General features: G+C 48.4%; 3 protein-coding genes across 3 annotated transcripts in view; 1 reads left to right on the top strand and 2 right to left on the bottom strand.

Annotated features, from left to right (window-relative positions):
- Window positions 1-19,016, bottom strand: part of LOC308325835 (coatomer subunit beta') — an 82,118-nt gene that overhangs the window by 27,587 nt on the left and 35,515 nt on the right. The gene's annotated exons all lie outside the window — the stretch shown is intronic.
- On the bottom strand, window positions 3,550-4,626 carry LOC308326322 (ELAV-like protein 1; the record flags this gene model as incomplete). The annotated part of the gene is made up of 1 exon (XM_080779125.1): window positions 3,550-4,626. The coding sequence occupies one exon, from the start codon at window positions 4,624-4,626 to the stop codon at window positions 3,550-3,552; it is 1,077 nt and encodes a 358-aa protein (XP_080635251.1).
- On the top strand, window positions 11,073-13,502 carry LOC308326323 (ubiquitin carboxyl-terminal hydrolase 5-like; the record flags this gene model as incomplete). Its single annotated transcript, XM_080779126.1, has 1 exon — window positions 11,073-13,502. The coding sequence occupies one exon, from the start codon at window positions 11,073-11,075 to the stop codon at window positions 13,500-13,502; it is 2,430 nt and encodes an 809-aa protein (XP_080635252.1).

A 19,016-nucleotide genomic window follows, 5' to 3' on the forward strand; every position in this document is an offset into this window, starting at 1 on the left:
TTCCTTTAGAGTATATTAACTCTTTTAGGTTTTTCCTTTATTTGCTGGTTGGTTCTTGTTATGTTATGATCTGACGATCATAACATAACAGTTCTCAGATTGTAAAACTATGAGCGTTCATCTGGTTTTATCCAAGGGTCTCTGTCGCCCTCATGTGGTCAGAATGTATCAGTACTAGTGGAAGTCGTCAATAATTCCACTTTTCCCTCATGGTCCGGGCAGCCGAGGCTGACGGGTGGGAAATGTGATAGACAATATTTTAAATAAAATAGACTATATTACAATCTATTTTATTGCCCTAAAATATTGTCTATATACAATACAATATATACAATACATAAATTCATGAATCCACTTGCTGACCGGCTGTTGGCTGTTGGTATTGAGCAATTTGTTTTATAGAGGTTAAAAAAAATGTCAAACTTTCCTCATGCTTTAATACTCCAGTAAATGAAGAAAATAATTCCTCTCAGGTTGGACAAAATTGGATTATGTTGTTTCTCAACTGGATTCTGACAGGACGGGGAAAAAAATCTACCCTAATCTGCTCACTGCAAATACCCTAAATGTACCATAATCTGCTCACTGCAAATACCCTAAATGTACCATAATCTGCTCACTGCAAATACCCTAAATGTACCCTAATCTGCTCACTGCAAATACCCTAAATGTACCATAATCTGCTCACTGCAAATACCCTAAATGTACCATAATCTGCTCACTGCAAATACCCTAAATGTACCATAATCTGCTCACTGCAAATACCCTAAATGTACCCTAATCTGCTCACTGCAAATACCCTAAATGTACCATAATCTGCTCACTGCAAATACCCTAAATGTACCATAATCTGCTCACTGCAAATACCCTAAATGTACCATAATCTGCTCACTGCAAATACCCTAAATGTACCATAATCTGCTCACTGCAAATACCCTAAATGTACCATAATCTGCTCACTGCAAATACCCTAAATGTACCATAATCTGCTCACTGCAAATACCCTAAATGTACCATAATCTGCTCACTGCAAATACCCTAAATGTACCATAATCTGCTCACTGCAAATACCCTAAATGTACCATAATCTGCTCACTGCAAATACCCTAAATGTACCATAATCTGCTCACTGCAAATACCCTAAATGTACCATAATCCAAGATGCCACCATTGACTGCACCCTATAATAATAATAATAATAATCATCATATTGGTCAGTTTTGTTATGTTTCTTGTCTCCTGGGTGGAGGCAGGTAAATAAACATTCTATCTCCTCCAACGGGGATCAAACCATTTATTTTAAGTCTCCTCTGGCGGTTGGTCCTGTGAATGTGACTCACATAATCACTGCTTGTCCTGAAAACTACAATGATGGATCCTGTACAAAAAAAAACTACAAATGATGGATCCTGCACAAAAAAAAAACTACAAATGATGGATCCTGTTTACAAAGAACCCACAAATGATGGATCCTGTTTAAAAAAAAGAACTACTAATTATGGATCCTGTTTAAAAGAACTACAAATTATGGATCCTGTTTAAAAAAAAGAACTACAAATGATGGATCCTTGTAAAAAAAAGATTTGGTAAAATAAATAAAAATAAATCACAATTTACGTCTGTAAAGCTGTCATGAGACAATAAAGCAGCTTGTGATTGTTCTGTTCCCATCTCCGTCAATAAAGTCCATGTCGTCTAACTTATGCTTTGTTGTTAATTATCATCCTAACTTTATCATACAACAGAGGCGTGCTATTTGTCACAGACATTGTTCTCCCCATTTGACCCAATTATTAATATTATTATTATGATGAATAACTATTAATAATTATTCATGTCACCAGAGCCCTGTTAGTCAGCCTGCCCTGCTTCCACCTCTCACGACGCGGACGTAGGGTTGACTTCGAGAGGCGTTTGTTGGTTTTTTTGGGTCTGGGAAATCTCTTCCCCAGATTTCTTTAGGGTTTTTTTTTTGGGTTGGGGTTTTTTTTTTTGGGCCAATTTATTGTATTTTTTGTCCTTTTTCCAACGTTGATCATTTACTGTTCACTCCATTCGTTGGTTTTGAAAATGTTCTTGTTCCTGTTTAACGTTTCCTGTTTCCTGTTTCCTGTTTCTGCCTAATGGTTCTGTGGATTCTATATTCTAAGGACATACATTAATATGTAAATGAGGAGACTTTAGCGCTCCTCGTGGATCGCAAGATGCACAGCCACTTCCTGCTTGGGGATCACATGATGTCACTCCACGAGAAGAATGGAGTGAGGAAGTCCATTGGTTATTAAAGTGTTACTGTAGAAACAGTGTCTACTGCAGAAGACACTGAAGAACATGCCGGTTCTTCTGTTCTACTCTGTTCTACTCTATTCAGGTTCTGCATTTCTACTAATCATCATTTAAATTCTCAAAGGCATTCGCTGTTAAGGGGGGGGACGACGACAGACGACCACTGTTGGACACCAGCTGCTAAAACCACAGACACAGAAAGGCAGACTCCTCATTCAGCTCTGGGCCGTCTGTATCTCCACAGACACAGAAAGGTAGACTCCATCCTTCAGCTCTGGGCCGTCTGTATCTCCACAGACACAGAAAGGCAGACTCCTCCTTTATGTTCCTTGGTGCCAAGGAACATAAAGAAAGGAAGGGACGTGAGTCACGTGACTGTGACTGTGAATTGCCTTTCTATGTCTATGGTTAACACGGCCAATAGTCACTCCATGCATCATGTGAACAGAGGAGTGACCAATAGGGAGTCACTCCATCCATCATGTGACCAGAGCAGTGGCCAATAGCGAGTCACTCCATCCATCCTGTGACCAGAGAAGTGGCCAATAGGGAGTCACTCGATGCATGGGCGTCCATTTACCATCCTTTAGTTTCGCCAAACTTAATTCTGGTAAACAATCTATCATGGATCGTAATAAAGTACAGAGCTTTCATCAAACATTATAATAATATTATTATCATATATGTATTTATATATGTATGGATATCAGATGGAGGGAATACATCTCCACACTGGCCTTGGAACGCCTCGGGATCCCCCAGGAGGAAGTTCCTAATGTTACTCTGGAGAGGGAAGTCTGGAGCTCTTTCTGGTGGCGCTGTTGCCCCCGCGACCAGATTACGGATAAGCGGTTGAAGATGGATGTAACAGATGTCCATCCATATTCAGTATATAAATTCAAAGACCCATAGCCAGGAGGGATGAGCTATGGGATATAAAGGACTCCATGCATAGAGTAAGGATCAGGACAGGTGTGGTATACGTCCTCTCTCTGCATAGAGAGAGGACGTACATCACATGGGTTTAGTTTTAGTTTAATTGATCATCCTTCACTTTCAAATACAATATTTACAACAATGAACGGAAGCTGTTACAAAATCACATGGGTTATCACTGGGTCACATGGGTTGGGGTTAGTTTGGAGTCCTTGAATGGGACCTCCAGTCCACCTGGGCTGGGTTAGTCTAGAGACCTGAACATCAGTAACTGCCGTCTCCTCAGCTGCTTGTCGTACAATCTGAACACGGCCCTGTCTTCAGTAACTACCGTCTCCTCAGGTGCTTGTCGTACGGTCTGAACACGGCCCTCTCTCTGTGATAATGGCCGTCGGGCGCCCGGTTATCCCTGTCCGGGTCGTCCACCGCGTCTCTCCCTCTCTTGGCCGTCTTGCCGGACTCTCTCTCGCGGCCGCCGCCGCCGCCCTCTTCGATCTTGAAGGACACCTGCAGGACGTTGTCTCCCACGCGGTGTCCGTTGAGGCGCGCGATGGCCTCGATGGCCTCCTCGTACTCGGCCATGGTGACGAACGCCAGGCCGCGGCACTTGTTGGTGCGGAAGTCGCGGATGACCTTGACGTCGGTGACGGCGCCGAAGGAGCCGAACATGGAGCGGACCAGCTCCTCGTCGGCGTCCTGGCCCAGGTTGTAGATGAAGATCCGCGGGACGCTCACGCGGTTGTCCGAGGCGCCGCTGGCCGGGACCAGCTTGTACGGCGCCGTGATGAGCTCCGCCTCGGCGTGGACGTGCGCCGCGTCCACCACCTTGGCCACCTTGACCTTGGAGTCGGGCCCCATGCACAGGATGGGCTTGGAGATCTTGATCTCCTCCGTGGCGCCGGGGGGCTTGGTGCCGTTCAGCCGCTCGGTGGCCTCCTCGGCCTGCGCGCGCTTGTCGAAGCGGATGAAGGCGGCGCCCCGCGGCTTGCCCTCCTCATCCAGCAGCATGCGGGCGTTGATGATGGTCCCGTACGGCTGGAACATCTTCTCCACGTCCTCCAGGTTCATGGTCTTGGGCAGGTTGCACACGTAGATGTTGGCGTCCTTGATGGCGTCGGAGCTGGGCCGGGCGTACGACACCTTGATGGTCTTGGACTGGAGCTTCTGTCCGTTCAGCGTGTCGATGGCCTTGGCCGCGTCGGCCGGGTTCACGTAGTTCACGAAGCCGTACTGCAGGCTGTGACCTTTGTTCTTGTCGCGGATGACCTTGGCCGTCTCCACCACGCCGATCCTGCTGAACAGGGTCATCAGGGCGTCCTCCGTGGTGCTCTGGGGGAGGTAGTTGATGATCAGGTTGGTCCTGAAGTCCTTACCCAACAGGCCTTTGCCTGGGCCGTCTAACATGTTAAATAACTACCAGTGGGATTTCAGCTGGACAAACGTAAAATGTTGAACAACATAAAATTATTTTTAGGATCTGCTTTTGCCTGAAGCCGCTCCTAGTTTTATAAGGTTTCATATTATTGTTGGTGGTGTAAGAGATACAACATACGGTCTAGTTATTATATTGTAAGAGATACACAACAGGAGGCCTTTGTTTACCTCACCTGTAGCCTAGCAACCGCCAATCCATCTGTTCATATGCCCAAATATAAACAGGTTGTGATGTGATAGACTGACCTACATAAAAAAAGGCCTTCAGGCGCCTACCTGAGGCCACGCCTCCAGGCGCCTACCTGAGGCCACGCCTCCAGGCGCCTACCTGAGGCCACGCCTCCAGGCACCTACCTGTCCAAATAGAGGCCACGCCTCCAGGCACCTACCTGTCCAAATAGAGGCCACGCCTCCAGGCACCTACCCCGAGGCCACGCCTCCAGGCACCTACCTGAGGCCACGCCTCCAGGCACCTACCTGTCCAAATAGAGGCCACGCCTACCTGTCAAAGACTGTTAGAGCCATTTTCTATTTATGATAATTTGCATTTATTCAGATTCTATTTATTGCCTGCTATATGTATTGTTTATTTTGTGGTCATTTAAATTATAATTAAGCTATGAATTTGACGGACTGAATGGAGGTTTCCCCTCCCCTTTTGTGAAATGATTTGTATAGGTGCTAGGCACCTGATCACATATAGGTGACTCCCTGCTGGGAGAGAAGGTAGAATGGACTCCCTGCTGCATGGGAGAGAATGTGATAGACGGGGAAGCGTCACAGTTTGTTGACCGCGCCTCACAGGCTCTTTTTGTTTATTTGAATACAAAGTTTATGTTATAAGAAGGAGAAATAAATATGATTTGTTCTGACAAAACAAGCCGATCTCCATGAGTATTTTGAATCAAGAAGAGAGGCGACGCGAGTAATATAACAACAATAGACTGCAACACCACCCCGACCAACAGTGGCCTTATTTGTTTGCTAAGAAAGGCCACGATATTAGTCAACAAACTCCGCATGGTGCGGTAGTAAAGGACGGCAACATTTCACAACTACAAGCGGCTTGGAAACGGCGACATTGACGACAACCTCACCTTGGACTTGAAGTTGTTTCCCCAACGGGCCGTGAGTAGTAGCCTAGCCCAAGGCTATAAAAACAAAGGAGCTGCTGCTCAAATTATGAATGAAATGTCGCTCCGATGCGCTGTTGCTTTATTGGAGTGAATTAAACGAAAAGCAAATGTTGCGCGCTGATGCGCTGTTGGGAAATGGATGCGCTGAAATTAATTGGAACGAAAAATAAATGCTGCGCTGATGTTGGGAAATAATAAAATGGATGCTTTGAAAGGAAACTAAATGAAAAGCAAAATGAAATGAAATGAAGGAATGCTTTGCATATAACTGACAAATCAAAGGGAGGTTCTCAAATAAAGTCTTTGATCAAATTCAAACTGTGTGGAGAACGTTATATTTAACAATATGGATGAGGAGGTTTCTGTTGACCCCGCCGCAGCGGAGGATGATGTTAAATCACTATGTGGAACGCGCAGAGGGAAACTTGGTGTTTGCACTCGTAAAATGAGAGAGGTTCAAACTTTACTGGTACCGGGTGGAAATGTGAAAGAGGTTAATAATGATGTTGCCTCATTTAAAATGTCACTGGATGAATTCGTTCACTATCATGGGTTGGTTCAAAATCTCCTGTCTCACGAGACAAAGAAGGAGGATAATGATATATGGTATGAACCAAAACTAACTGTGTTTCACGAGTTCTTGGATGAAGTTGACACATGGGTAAATGAACAAAACCAACAAATGAGTGTGGAACCCCACGACAGTGCCTCAAATGTGTCAAATGAGTCAAAACGATCAAAAGCAAAATCAACTAAATCTACCACTTCGTCAGTCAAGTCAGCCCGACTCAGGGCTGAGACAGATAAGGCTGCACTCCTTGTAAGGGCATCAAAATTAAAGGCAAAGCAGGCTCTAGAAATGGAACAGGTTAACATGGACCAGCAGCAAGCTATTGAGCAGACTAAAATACGAGCCAGACTGGAAGAAATGGAACTGGATATCAGCCTGGCTGAATCTGACGCTAGATTAATGGTCCTGGCGGATTATGAAAGCAGTTCACAACCACCATCAGTACTGCTTAAATCACAACCACAAATGCCACAGTCAAAATCACATGATGCCATGAATGATTATTATGAAAGTAAAACCAAAAACGCAAATGCAACAGTTGACTCAGCTGAGCCATTTCCAGTCAATCCAAACCCGACTTATTCACTTGGAGCCAGACAAAAAACAACATTTCAAGGAATGTCAAACCGTGGCCCAGGGCGGCCACCAGCACCAGCACCACCAGTATCAATTCACAGGACCCAACAGCAGCAACCAATGAAATTTGGGACAGGAACTGGAGTGTCAAATAATGACAACTTCTTGACTGTAATACAGAGGCAAAATGAGATTGCTGATTTACTGATTGTTCAGCAAAAAATGACATCACTTCCCTCTATAGAAATCCCAGTTTTCGATGGTGACCCTCTAAATTACCAGGCATTTATGAGGTCATTTGAACATTGTATTGAGGAAAAAACAAAAAGCCGCCAAGATAGGCTATATTACTTGGAACAATATACCTCTGGGCCTTGCAAAGAATTGGTTAGGAGCTGTCTTCACATGAATGCTAACGAAGGCTACATTCAGGCCAAAACCCTGTTAAAGAAGCATTTTGGTGATGACATGAAGATTGCAAGTGCCTATATGGAAAAAGCTCTGAATTGGAACTCTATTAAATCAGAGGATGGAGATGCATTGCACCGTTATGCGCTTTATCTGAGAGGCTGCTGTAATGCAATGAGAGATTTGGAGGATATAGAGGAGCTGGATTTGGGCTCTAACCTGAAACTGATTGTGTCCAAACTGCCTTATAAATTAAGGGAAAAATGGAGAGCAACAGCTTGTGACATTTTGGAGCAGACTCATAGGAGAGCAAGATTGACCAACTTGGTTAAATTTATGGAGAAGCAGGCCAGTATACTGCAAGATCCGTGTTTCGGTGACATTAGTGACTTACACGAGGTGAAGATCTCAAAATCAAGCAGATCTACAACGAGGAGAAGTAGTTTTGCTACTACAATGGAAATTGTGTCTGACAGCAACGCTGAAAATACACCGGTCAACATGCCTTTAGGTGTGCATGATGCCTCATGTCTCTACTGTACCGGCAAGCATCCTTTATCTGAATGTCAGAAAATGAATGTACAAGCACATGAATCTAAAATTCAGTTTCTTAGAGAGAGAGGACTATGCTTTAGATGTTTGAGAGGAGGACATTTGGGCCGTAATTGTGCACAAAGAATGACCTGTCAAAATTGCCAGGCCAAACACCCTACTATTCTGCACATTAATGGATTCAAACCAGAGATGGTCAAATCTAACGAGGCAGAATGGCATAATGAAAGGCATGCGGATACATCAGCTGTCACCAGCGCTCTGGTGTCACTTAGAGAGGGTGAAGGAACCGGGGCTGGTAAAGACTGCGTACTTGCTATAGTGCCAGTGCAGGTGAAACTTCGCAGTGGAAATAAGAGTGTACTCACCTACGCCTTCCTGGACCCAGGTAGTACCGATACATTCTGTACAGAGAAGCTTATGAGGCAGCTTGATGCTAAAGGACAGAGAACTGAAGTTCTAATGCAAACCATGGGAACAGAGAAAACTGTCAAGAGCTTTGAGCTGACTGGTCTAGAAGTAAGAAACATGGAAGGTGGTACATACTTGCCATTGCCCAAGTTATACACCCAAGACAGGATACCTGTAACAAAAAGAAATATACTCACCCAGACGTATCTTGACAAATGGCCTTATCTGCATGAGATCAAGGTCAGAGGAATTGATGCTGACGTGGAGCTCCTTATTGGAGTGAATACTCCAAAAGCCACGGAGCCACGGAAAATCATCAATAGTCAGGATAACGGTCCCTACGCAGTGAAAACATTGCTAGGTTGGGTGGTGAATGAACCACTGCATGCTTCCACTGCTGTGGATAAGAAGCGTCGCATGGTTTCGGTGAATCGGATCTCAATCGTTCACATTGAGAAAGAACAACATGCACATGACTTCACAGGGAAGGTACCACCAGATCTACAAAAGGAAAACGGCAAACTGCGGTACAGACCACACCATGGTGTTTACCATACACGCAAGAAACGCAAGAAAAAAATTAAACCTCTTTTGGATACGAGTCAGAAGTTACAACACTCTGGGACTCATGCAACTCGTGCACTTAACCTGTCATTGGACTTGGAAAATGCTGAAAACACCATTTGCCACAAGCAAAGACGGCATTTCAAGGAGGAAATGGAGAGAGGAAAACAGTGCAGTAAAGGAAGCTCTCTTTACAAGCTGGACCCTAACCTTGACAATGGAGTAAAAGGAGATGGAGGCAGGTACAACACCTCGCCGACCTATTTCGGAAATGCGGGAAAAAGGATATGGAATAAAATCAAGAGAGATTTCATCCCTGGAGATCTCGTTGTCATTGTTGATGACAACGCACCGAGGAACTCGTGGCTCCTGGGACGAGTCATCAAGACCCTTCCAGGACCTCAAGGACTTGTTCATAGCGTCCTGGTAGAAACCAAGACCAACATCATTCAAATACCCATCACCAAGCTCTGCCTGCTCTTGGAAACAGCTGACAGAGCCTACTAAGCCCCTTTTTCTGGTCACATGGCTCTGACTAGTGGATATGACACCCCCCCCCCCCCCCCCCCCCTCCGGAACAACGCACACATACACACACACACATTCAGACACACACTCGCTTGTATCATACAGACTTTGGTCGCTTGAATAACGGACTTGAATACGAACAAGAAGAAAGAATAATGAACTTGATTATGCATATTATATGCTGAGGACAAGTGTCCTATATGCTTTCATTCTAATGGCTCTTTTGATGTCTTATTATTTGGTAATTGCTTTGTAAGCAATTCGGGGCTGGTATGTTAGAGCCATTTTCTATTTATGATAATTTGCATTTATTCAGATTCTATTTATTGCCTGCTATATGTATTGTTTATTTTGTGGTCATTTAAATTATAATTAAGCTATGAATTTGACGGACTGAATGGAGGTTTCCCCTCCCCTTTTGTGAAATGATTTGTATAGGTGCTAGGCACCTGATCACATACAGGTGACTCCCTGCTGGGAGAGAATGTGATAGACGGGGAAGCGTCACAGTTTGTTGACCGCGCCTCACAGGCTCTTTTTGTTTATTTGAATACAAAGTTTATGTTATAAGAAGGAGAAATAAATATGATTTGTTCTGACAAAACAAGCCGATCTCCATGAGTATTTTGAATCAAGAAGAGAGGCGACGCGAGTAATATAACAACAATAGACTGCAACACCACCCCGACCAACAGTGGCCTTATTTGTTTGCTAAGAAAGGCCACGATAAAGACCTCAGGACAGACTGACATCAGATACATTACACTGTAGAGACCTCAGGGCAGACTGTACTGTATTGCTATCAGTGCCAGGGAAGGTCTTTAACGGAGTCATCTTGAACAGGATGAAGGACCTCATCGATGCACAACTCTGTGATGAGCAAGCTGGTTTCCGTAAGGATGGATGCTGCCCAGACCAGACTGCAGTGCTGCGCATCATGGTGGAGCAGACCAGAGCAGACCAGACCAGACCAGACCAGACCAGATTGCAGTGCTGCGCATCATGGTGGAGCAGTCCATAGAGATGGCCAGACACCATCAGTAACCATGAACTCAGGCAGAGAACAAACCAGCTTCCGGTGGAAGAAGAAATAAGGAAACGCAGATGGCGATGGATATGCAAGCCCAAGAAACACCTGGCGCAGAGACCTGGAGGCAGACATCAAGACCATGAAGACGACCTGGAACCAGCTGGAGAGAACAGCTCAAGACAGAGACCTGGAGGTCTGGAGGTCGCTTGTTGACGGCGGCGTAAGTATAAGTAAACAGTAACTAAGGAGGTTTTCAGTAGAATAAGGTCTCAGCAACAGGAACTAAGGAAGATGACGTCATGCTGAATCATCGCTATAGGCTATTTAAGGTGCTGGTATTTCTAAGCTGCATTTGAACCAATCGTGAAGGCCTACTGACCTGCATATATAAATACATATACTCCTGTATATATATACACACACACACACACACACACACACACAGATCAACTCAGCGTCGTACAGCCTTCCGTTCAGCTCAAAGAAGACCATTAAACTATAGAACATATATACATGCTGTACATTAAACTATAAAACATATATACATACTGTACATTATAGTATAAAACATATATACATACTGTACATTATAGCATAACAACATACTGTACTCATACATAGTGTCCAGTCCGAGGCCGTCATGGCAGCGAGCAGCGAGGTCCTGATGACGGTGCTATCCACCATCCGGGAGCCTCGTCACGGCGTCCGCGTCCACAAGGACGAGTGCGTCCTGTCCTTCTCGTCGCCCGAGACGGCTGGCGGTCTCTACGTGTGCATGAGGAGCTTCCTGGGCCTGGGCGCGGCCCACGTGGAGCGCCACAGCGCCCGCACCGGCCAGCGGGCCTACCTGCACATCCTCCGGACCCGTAAGAAGGAGGAGGAGGAGGAGGACCACCGGAGCACGAAGAAGAAGAGCCCTCCCACGCGCCTCGCCATCGGCGTGGAGGGAGGCTTCGACGTGGAGACGGAGGCCACGCCGCAGCACGAGCAGCGCGTCACACTGGTCCTCTTCCCCGACAGACAGGAAGTGACCTCAGAGGAGCTGCGCGCCATGCCCGAGGCGGTGCGCGAGGCCGTCGGCCGCTCCTGGAACGCCATCCTGTCGGCCGACTCGGCCTCTCACGGCCTGCGGGCGGCGCAGTGGGACGGCGAGGAGAGGCGCGCCTCTCGCCACGCCGCCGGCCTCGGGCAGCTCGACAACGGCGTGAGGGTGGGCGTGGCCGGGCCCTGGCGCTGCGCGGCGGAGGGGTGTGGCCTGACGCAGAACCTGTGGATGAACCTGACGGACGGGACGGTGCTGTGTGGGCGGAGCCAGTACGGCGGCCTGGAGGGGAACAACCACGGGGTCGGACACTTCCGCCGGACGGGCTTCCCGCTGGCCGTCAAACTGGGCACGGTGACGCCCGAGGGCGCCGACGTCCACTCCTACGAGGAGCAGGACATGGTGCTGGACCCGCGGCTCCGCGAGCACCTGGCGCACTTCGGCCTGGACATGGACGCCTCGGAGAAGACCGAGAGGACCATGACGGACCTGGAGCTGGCCGTCAACCAGCGCGAGTGGGACTCCCTCCAGGAGTCGGGCAGCGCGCTGCGGCCGCTCAGCGGCCCCGGGCTGACGGGCATGAGGAACCTGGGCAACTCCTGCTACCTGAACGCCGTCATGCAGGTGCTCTTCGCCGTGCCCGACTTCCAGAGCAAGTACGTCCTCCCGGACGAGGCGCCGCTCCCCGCCGACCCCGCCCAGGACTTCCACACGCAGACGGCCAAGCTGGGCCACGGCCTGCTGTCGGGGGACTTCTCCGGAGCGGCGCCGGCCCGCGGCGGCGGGGACAGGAACCACAGCGTGTCGGGGGAGCAGGTGGGCATCGTGCCACGCATGTTCAAAGCCCTGGTGGGCCGCGGCCACGCCGAGTTCTCCACCAACCGCCAGCAGGACGCCATGGAGTTCCTGATGCACGTCCTGGACCTGGCGGAGCGGCACCGCGGCGCCGGGCCCGACCCGGCCGAGGCCTTCCGCTTCCTGCTGGAGGAGAGGACCGAGTGCGGGCGCTCGCGCCGGGCCAAGTACGCCCGGCGGGCGGACTACAGCCTCCAGCTGCCCGTGCCCATGGAGCGGGCCACCAACCTGGCGGAGCTGCGCGAGGCCCCCGAGGGCCACGCGCTCCGAGCCCGCGTGCCGTTCGCGGCCTGCCTGGCGGCGCTGAGCGAGCCCGAGGCGCTCGGCGACTTCTGGAGCTCGGCGGCGCGCGCCCGGACCGCGGCCACCAGGACCACGCGCTTCGCCACCTTCCCCGACCACCTGGTCATCGCCGTCAAGAAGTTCACCTTCGGCGCCGACCTGACGCCCCGGAAGCTGGACGTCAGCATCGACGTGCCCGACTCTCTGGACCTGACGGCGCTCCGGGGGACGGGCCCGCGGGCCGGCGAGGAGCTGCTCCCCGAGGAGGAGGACGAGGAGGACGAGGAGGTTCTCTCCACGCTGTGCGAGCTGGGCTTCTCTCGGGAGGCGTGCAGGAAGGCCGTCCGCCTCACCAACGGCGGGGGCGTGGAGGCCTCGGTCAACTGGCTCATGGACCACATCGACGACCCGGACCTCTCCTCGCCGCCGCCGTCGACGACGACACTGGCCACGCCCACAGGGGGGGCGGGCCAGGGCGGGGGGGAGGGGGGCGTGTCCCCCGAGGAGCGCTTGGTGTTGCAGATCGTGGAGATGAACTTCAGCCGGGAGCAGGCGCTCCGTGCGCTCCGGGCCACGGGGAACGCCGACGTGGAGCGAGCGCTGGACTGGATCCTGAACCAGGACCCCGAAGACCCCTCCCCCTCCCCCGCGGAGCCCACGGCCCCTCCCCCACAGGCCCCTCCCCCGCGGGACGGGCCGGGCCGCTACGAGCTGTTCGCCTTCATCAGTCACATGGGCTCCAGCACGCTGTGCGGTCACTACGTCTGTCACATCAAGAAGGACGGCCCGGGGTGGGTCATCTTCAACGACCAGAAGGTCTGCGCCTCCGAGAACCCCCCCAAAGACCTGGGGTACCTCTACTTCTACCGGAGGGTGACCTCTGACCTTTAGAACCCCCCCAAAGACCTACTTCTACCGGAGGGTGACCTCTGACCTTTAGAACCCCCCCAAAGACCTGGGGTACCTCTACTTCTACCGGAGGGTGACCTCTGACCTTTAGAACCCCCCCAAAGACCTACTTCTACCGGAGGGTGACCTCTGACCTTTAGAACCCCCCCAAAGACCTGGGGTACCTCTACTTCTACCGGAGGGTGACCTCTGACCTTTAGAACCCCCCCAAAGACCTACTTCTACCGGAGGGTGACCTCTGACCTTTAGAACCCCCCCAAAGACCTACTTTCACTTTTTTTTTTGCAAAGACTTTCTGAGGGTGCTAGCCCCTGCTATGTATTTATATGTTGAGGGTGCTAGACCCTGCTATATATTTATATGTTGAGGGTGCTAGAGCCCCTTCTATACTTATATGTTGAGGGTGCAAACACAAACATTAAACGCCATTAACAATAACGAGTAAGACTCGCGAACGCTCAGCTCCATATATGGGCACAAAAGGGGCCAGGTCCACAACAAACAAATCACTGGCCCCTTTTGTGCCCATATATGGAGCTGGGGTACCTGGCCCCTTTTGTGCCCATGTATGGAGCTGAGTGATTGCTGATGCAACACACTCCATATTTGGATAGCGGGACAGACACACGGACAGACAGACAGACACACACACAGACATGATCTGCTAGGTCTCATAGTAAGTGCTCAGTGCGTTCGCAAAGAGACAATATGACGTAATGAGGCACATTATGACAAACTTTGAACTAAAGACAAACATTAAACCTGTATATGGGAGGGGCTATGGGAGGGGCTAGGGGAGGGAGGGGCTAACTCCCCTCAAAGACACACAGGAATCATTTAGAAGCTAAAGACACACAGGAATCATTGTCATGGTTTTGGAATCAATTTAATAGGAGTTAGTTAATTGAGCTACATGGACGGAATGGAAGCAGGAAGTACAGGACGTATAAATCCTGAAACGTTTGAATTTAATTCACTGTTAATGAAGGACTAGTGTTACACACTCACGCACACGCACGTGTGCACACGCACGCATGCACCCACACAGGCACGCGCATGCACGCACACACATACGCACAGGAAAACAAATGCATGTGGAGTTAGTTGTTCCAGAATAAAACCGGTGACAGAGTCACCTCACAAAGGTCAGGGTGGTGACAGAGTCACCTCACAGAGCTCAGGGTGGTGACAGAGACACCTCACAGAGCTCAGGGTGGTGACAGAGTCACCTCACAGAGCTCAGGGTGGTGACAGAGTCACCTCACAGAGCTCAGGGTGGTGACAGAGACACCTCACAGAGCTCAGGGTGGTGACAGAGTCACCTCACAGAGCTCAGGGTGGTGACAGAGTCACCTCACAGAGCTCAGGGTGGTGACAGAGTCACCTCACAGAGCTCAGGGTGGTGACAGAGACACCTCACAGAGCTCAGGGTGGTGACAGAGTCACCTCACAGAGCTCAGGGTGGTGACAGAGACACCTCACAGAGCTCAGGGTGGTGACAGAGACACCTCACAGAGCTCAGGGTGGTGACAGAGACACCTCACAGAGCTCAGGGTGGTGACAGAGTCACCTCACAGAGCTCAGGGTGGTGACAGAGACACCTCACAGAGCTCAGGGTGGTGACAGAGTCACCTCACAGAGCTCAGGGTGGTGACAGAGACACCTCACAGAGCTCAGGGTGGTGACAGAGTCACCTCACAGAGCTCAGGGTGGTGACAGAGTCACCTCACAGAGCTCAGGGTGGTGACAGAGTCACCTCACAGAGCTCAGGGTGGCGACAGAGACACCTCACAGAGCTCAGGGTGGTGACAGAGACACCTCACAGAGCTCAGGGTGGTGACAGAGTCACCTCACAGAGCTCAGGGTGGTGACAGAGTCACCTCACAGAGCTCAGGGTGGTGACAGAGTCACCTCAGGGTTCACACAAATTTCTAACACTTAACACCCTGAACGGGTGTTTAGGACATTAAACGGAGCACATTTAGCGACGCACCAGGCGCCATCTTGGAAGGCAACACCCCCGAGGCGATCGACAACAACGGGAGGTATGATTAATTCTAACGAGACTAGCGACGGGACCGCGACGGGCCGTCTATCACATGATCTTTGGTTAGAATTGGACGGATTGATTTCGATTAAGAGTTATTAACGTTTTAACATTTTCGATCTCATCCACTGAAATGTGGGGGGAACATTTCGGATGACGTCTGTTTCCCAACAGACGCTCCCAGCCTGTGGAGCGACGCGATCGGTTAAGATATCAATAAAGTTCCGTCCTGTGATTAATCTCCGTCCTGAGCGTCGAGCGGGACGGAGACCTCCGTTTATGGCACTCAGCGTGTTAACTTCCAGGACTTTTCCCAAAGTATTTGACCTCATTTTTTACACCAGTAATAACAATAACAGATCTACAAGCTAACGACGTACCACAGTGAAACGTGTTGTTAGCTTGTAGATCTGTTCTTTTTGTCACGTGACGGTGACATCCTTACATACATTAGATGTATGTCATGCTAGACATTTGGTTTTTGTCAACAAAATCAATTTAGCCAAAAACTGTAAATTATATCCAAACATTTGACCAAACGTTTGAAACGTGCCAACGCTTTCCTCAGCCTGTTTCTCCAGGTCGTAATCTGTATTTAACCCCTTCTAGACGGGAACCCCTGTTGGTGTTTTTAAGCATTATTGTTATGCTTTAGCTATTGAAAATTAGCAGATCTACAAGCTCACAGCGCCGCACCGAGTGCCGTGCTACGAGCTTGCATAGATCTGCTATTTTTTTTAAAACTGAAAATGTGTCGCAAATCATTTTAAACGTTTTTAACTGGAACAGTATTTTCAGATGGGGGTCGGTGGCCAATCACATATCATTTTTGAGGTCCTTGACATGATTATATTGAGCACCACTGATACAGAAACGGGTATTTCAGAAAACTGTCAGGATTGCCTAAATGGTTTAATGCTCAGCTAGTGTTAATTCTACAGTTAATTAAGTTCCGCTGGTTTTTATTGCTAGTTAGTGTTAATTAGTGTAATTTAATGTTCAGCTAGTGTAAATTAGTGTTAAATAAGTTTCAGCTGGAGTGCTAAAATAACGTCAGGAATGTTCAGCTAGTGTACATTAGTGTTAAATAAGTTTCAGCTGGAGCTAAAATAACGTTAACGTTCAGCTCGGGTTTCGCAGAGAAGCAGCGAGGAGCGCGTTTCTTTCTTCTTCTTCTTTTTTTACAGTACATTAAATGTTTAAATACGAATAAATAAATATTAAATATCGCAGTGGTTAAAATTAAACTTCAGGGTGACACAACAGTCAGGAGGGTGTGGTATACGCTAACGGTATGCAGTATGCTACGCTACGTTAAGTTACGTATCGTATCCCACGGCGCAGTACATGCGATGCGGTCGGACGGTACAATTGTGAACAATACCAGAGTACAGAAGACTTTATCCTAAGAATTCTGACAGAAAATCTCTGAGTTCTGCGAATGAATCTAATCAGAAAGCTGTTTAAATCAACCTCCACTGCGTGAAAAGAGGAGTTAACGGGCAAATATGGACACTGTATTTTGCCCGTAAACCTCAAGTTTAGCAGACATATACAGTTAATGTACAGTAATATACAGGTGTGATGGTACAATTCAGGCGTTTAGCGGTAGTTTGTTGGAAAGTTTAAGGGGAGTTTCCTGTAATGTACAACATCCGTATTCCATGCTTTTTACACAGTGCTCACGATTCAGAGAATAAAGTCGTGGGAATTAGCTTCAACGCTACTCCGCTGTGCGACGGTGTATCTACAAGCTAGCAACGCGACGTTAGCTTGCTGGAGTTTGTAATACATTGTTTTCAGCGAGGGCGGCGCAAATATCAGAAATGTTAGGCATGTGTGCAACATGACAACTGTTTTAAAGTATTGCACAGTAACAACTAAAGTCTCTGTAATGTTTACGTTGTACTATTACTAAAAAAACGATCTAAAATAAAGGAATTTAAGATCATTGAAGCTGGACTGTTGCCTGGGTCACACACACACACACACACACGCACACGCACACACACACGCACACGCACACGCACACGCACACACACACACACACACACACACACACACACACCTGACTCTTGTGTCAAGAAAATATTAATAGGCATAAAACACTCAAACGGTAATAAAAAGGTGCAAGTACAAAGATCTGCCCCCTATGGGCCTGGTGGAAGAGCGCCCCCTGGCCTACCTGCCTCTGATTGGCCTACCGACATGCCCCGCCTGCCTCTGATTAGCCTAACGACACTGAGCATGGACAGACGGCCAATCAGAGGAAGGCGGGGCTCCAGGTGGACAGTAAGGGGACAGGAGCGCCCCCTATGGGCCTGGAGGTCCGATAACACATGGGAGATTGTAGATTGGCTATCTTACCGGCACGATGATGTCACCATAGAGCTAGACGATGATGTCACCATAGAGCTAGACGATGATGTCATCACCATAGAGCTAGAATGAGCAGAACAGAACTGTACATCAAGTTGTAGAAAAAGTCGATAGTGATTCTTGTACAGTGTGATTATTACATCATGTTGTTCTACCAAACGGTTTGTAGATAGAAGTAGATAGAATAGATAGAAGTAAAAACATGGAAAAGTTTGTGTAAAAACTGCTGCAAAAAGCAGATTGTTCTAGTCATTCTAGCTCTTTGTAAGAGGAAGTGGAGGAAGATGAGGACAGGAAGTAGGTTAGTCTCGCGTTGCCAGACTGTTGCCTCTCGCAATGTTCCAAATGCTTTCCGTCGCACAGTCTGGAGCGACGGAAGCTCTGATCACGAGTCAAATATAAATGCTTCCGTCGTACAGTCTGGAGCAACGGAAGCTCTGATCATGAGTAAAAGATAAATGCTTCCGTCGTACAGTCTGGAGCAACTGAAGCTCTGATCATGAGTCAAATATAAATGCTTCCGTCGTACAGTCTGGAGCAACGGAAGCTCTGATCACGAGTCAAATATAAATGCTTCCGTCATACAGTCTGGAGCAACGGAAGCTCTGATCACGAGTCAAATATAAATGCTTCCGTCGTACAGTCTGGAGCAACGGAAGCTCTGATCATGAGTAAAATATAAATGCTTCCGTCGTACAGTCTGGAGCAACGGAAGCTCTGATCATGAGTACAATATAAATGCTTCCGTCGTACAGTCTGGAGCAACGGAAGCTCTGATCATGAGTTTTTAATATCCATTTATGCTTAGCAGAAATGGATATTAAAAATCACACCGGTGTGAAGTGAGGGGCGCTCTAATCTTCATCATCTCATTCCGGCCAATCACAATTTGCATCCAGACTTTTTCCTGCCCTCACTTTTATCCTCAATATGTACTTTGCTCAGCCAATCAAATCATCTCTATGGGGTGATCAGCCAATCAAATCATCTCTATGGGGTGATCAGCCAATCACAAGCCAAGGTTTGTGTTTACACAAACGAGGAAAGCTGGTAATAAGAGGGTCTAGGGG

This window comes from Protomyctophum bolini (assembly GCF_963924005.1).
Source record: "Protomyctophum bolini genome assembly, chromosome: 12".
NCBI classification, from domain to species: domain Eukaryota; kingdom Metazoa; phylum Chordata; class Actinopteri; order Myctophiformes; family Myctophidae; genus Protomyctophum; species Protomyctophum bolini.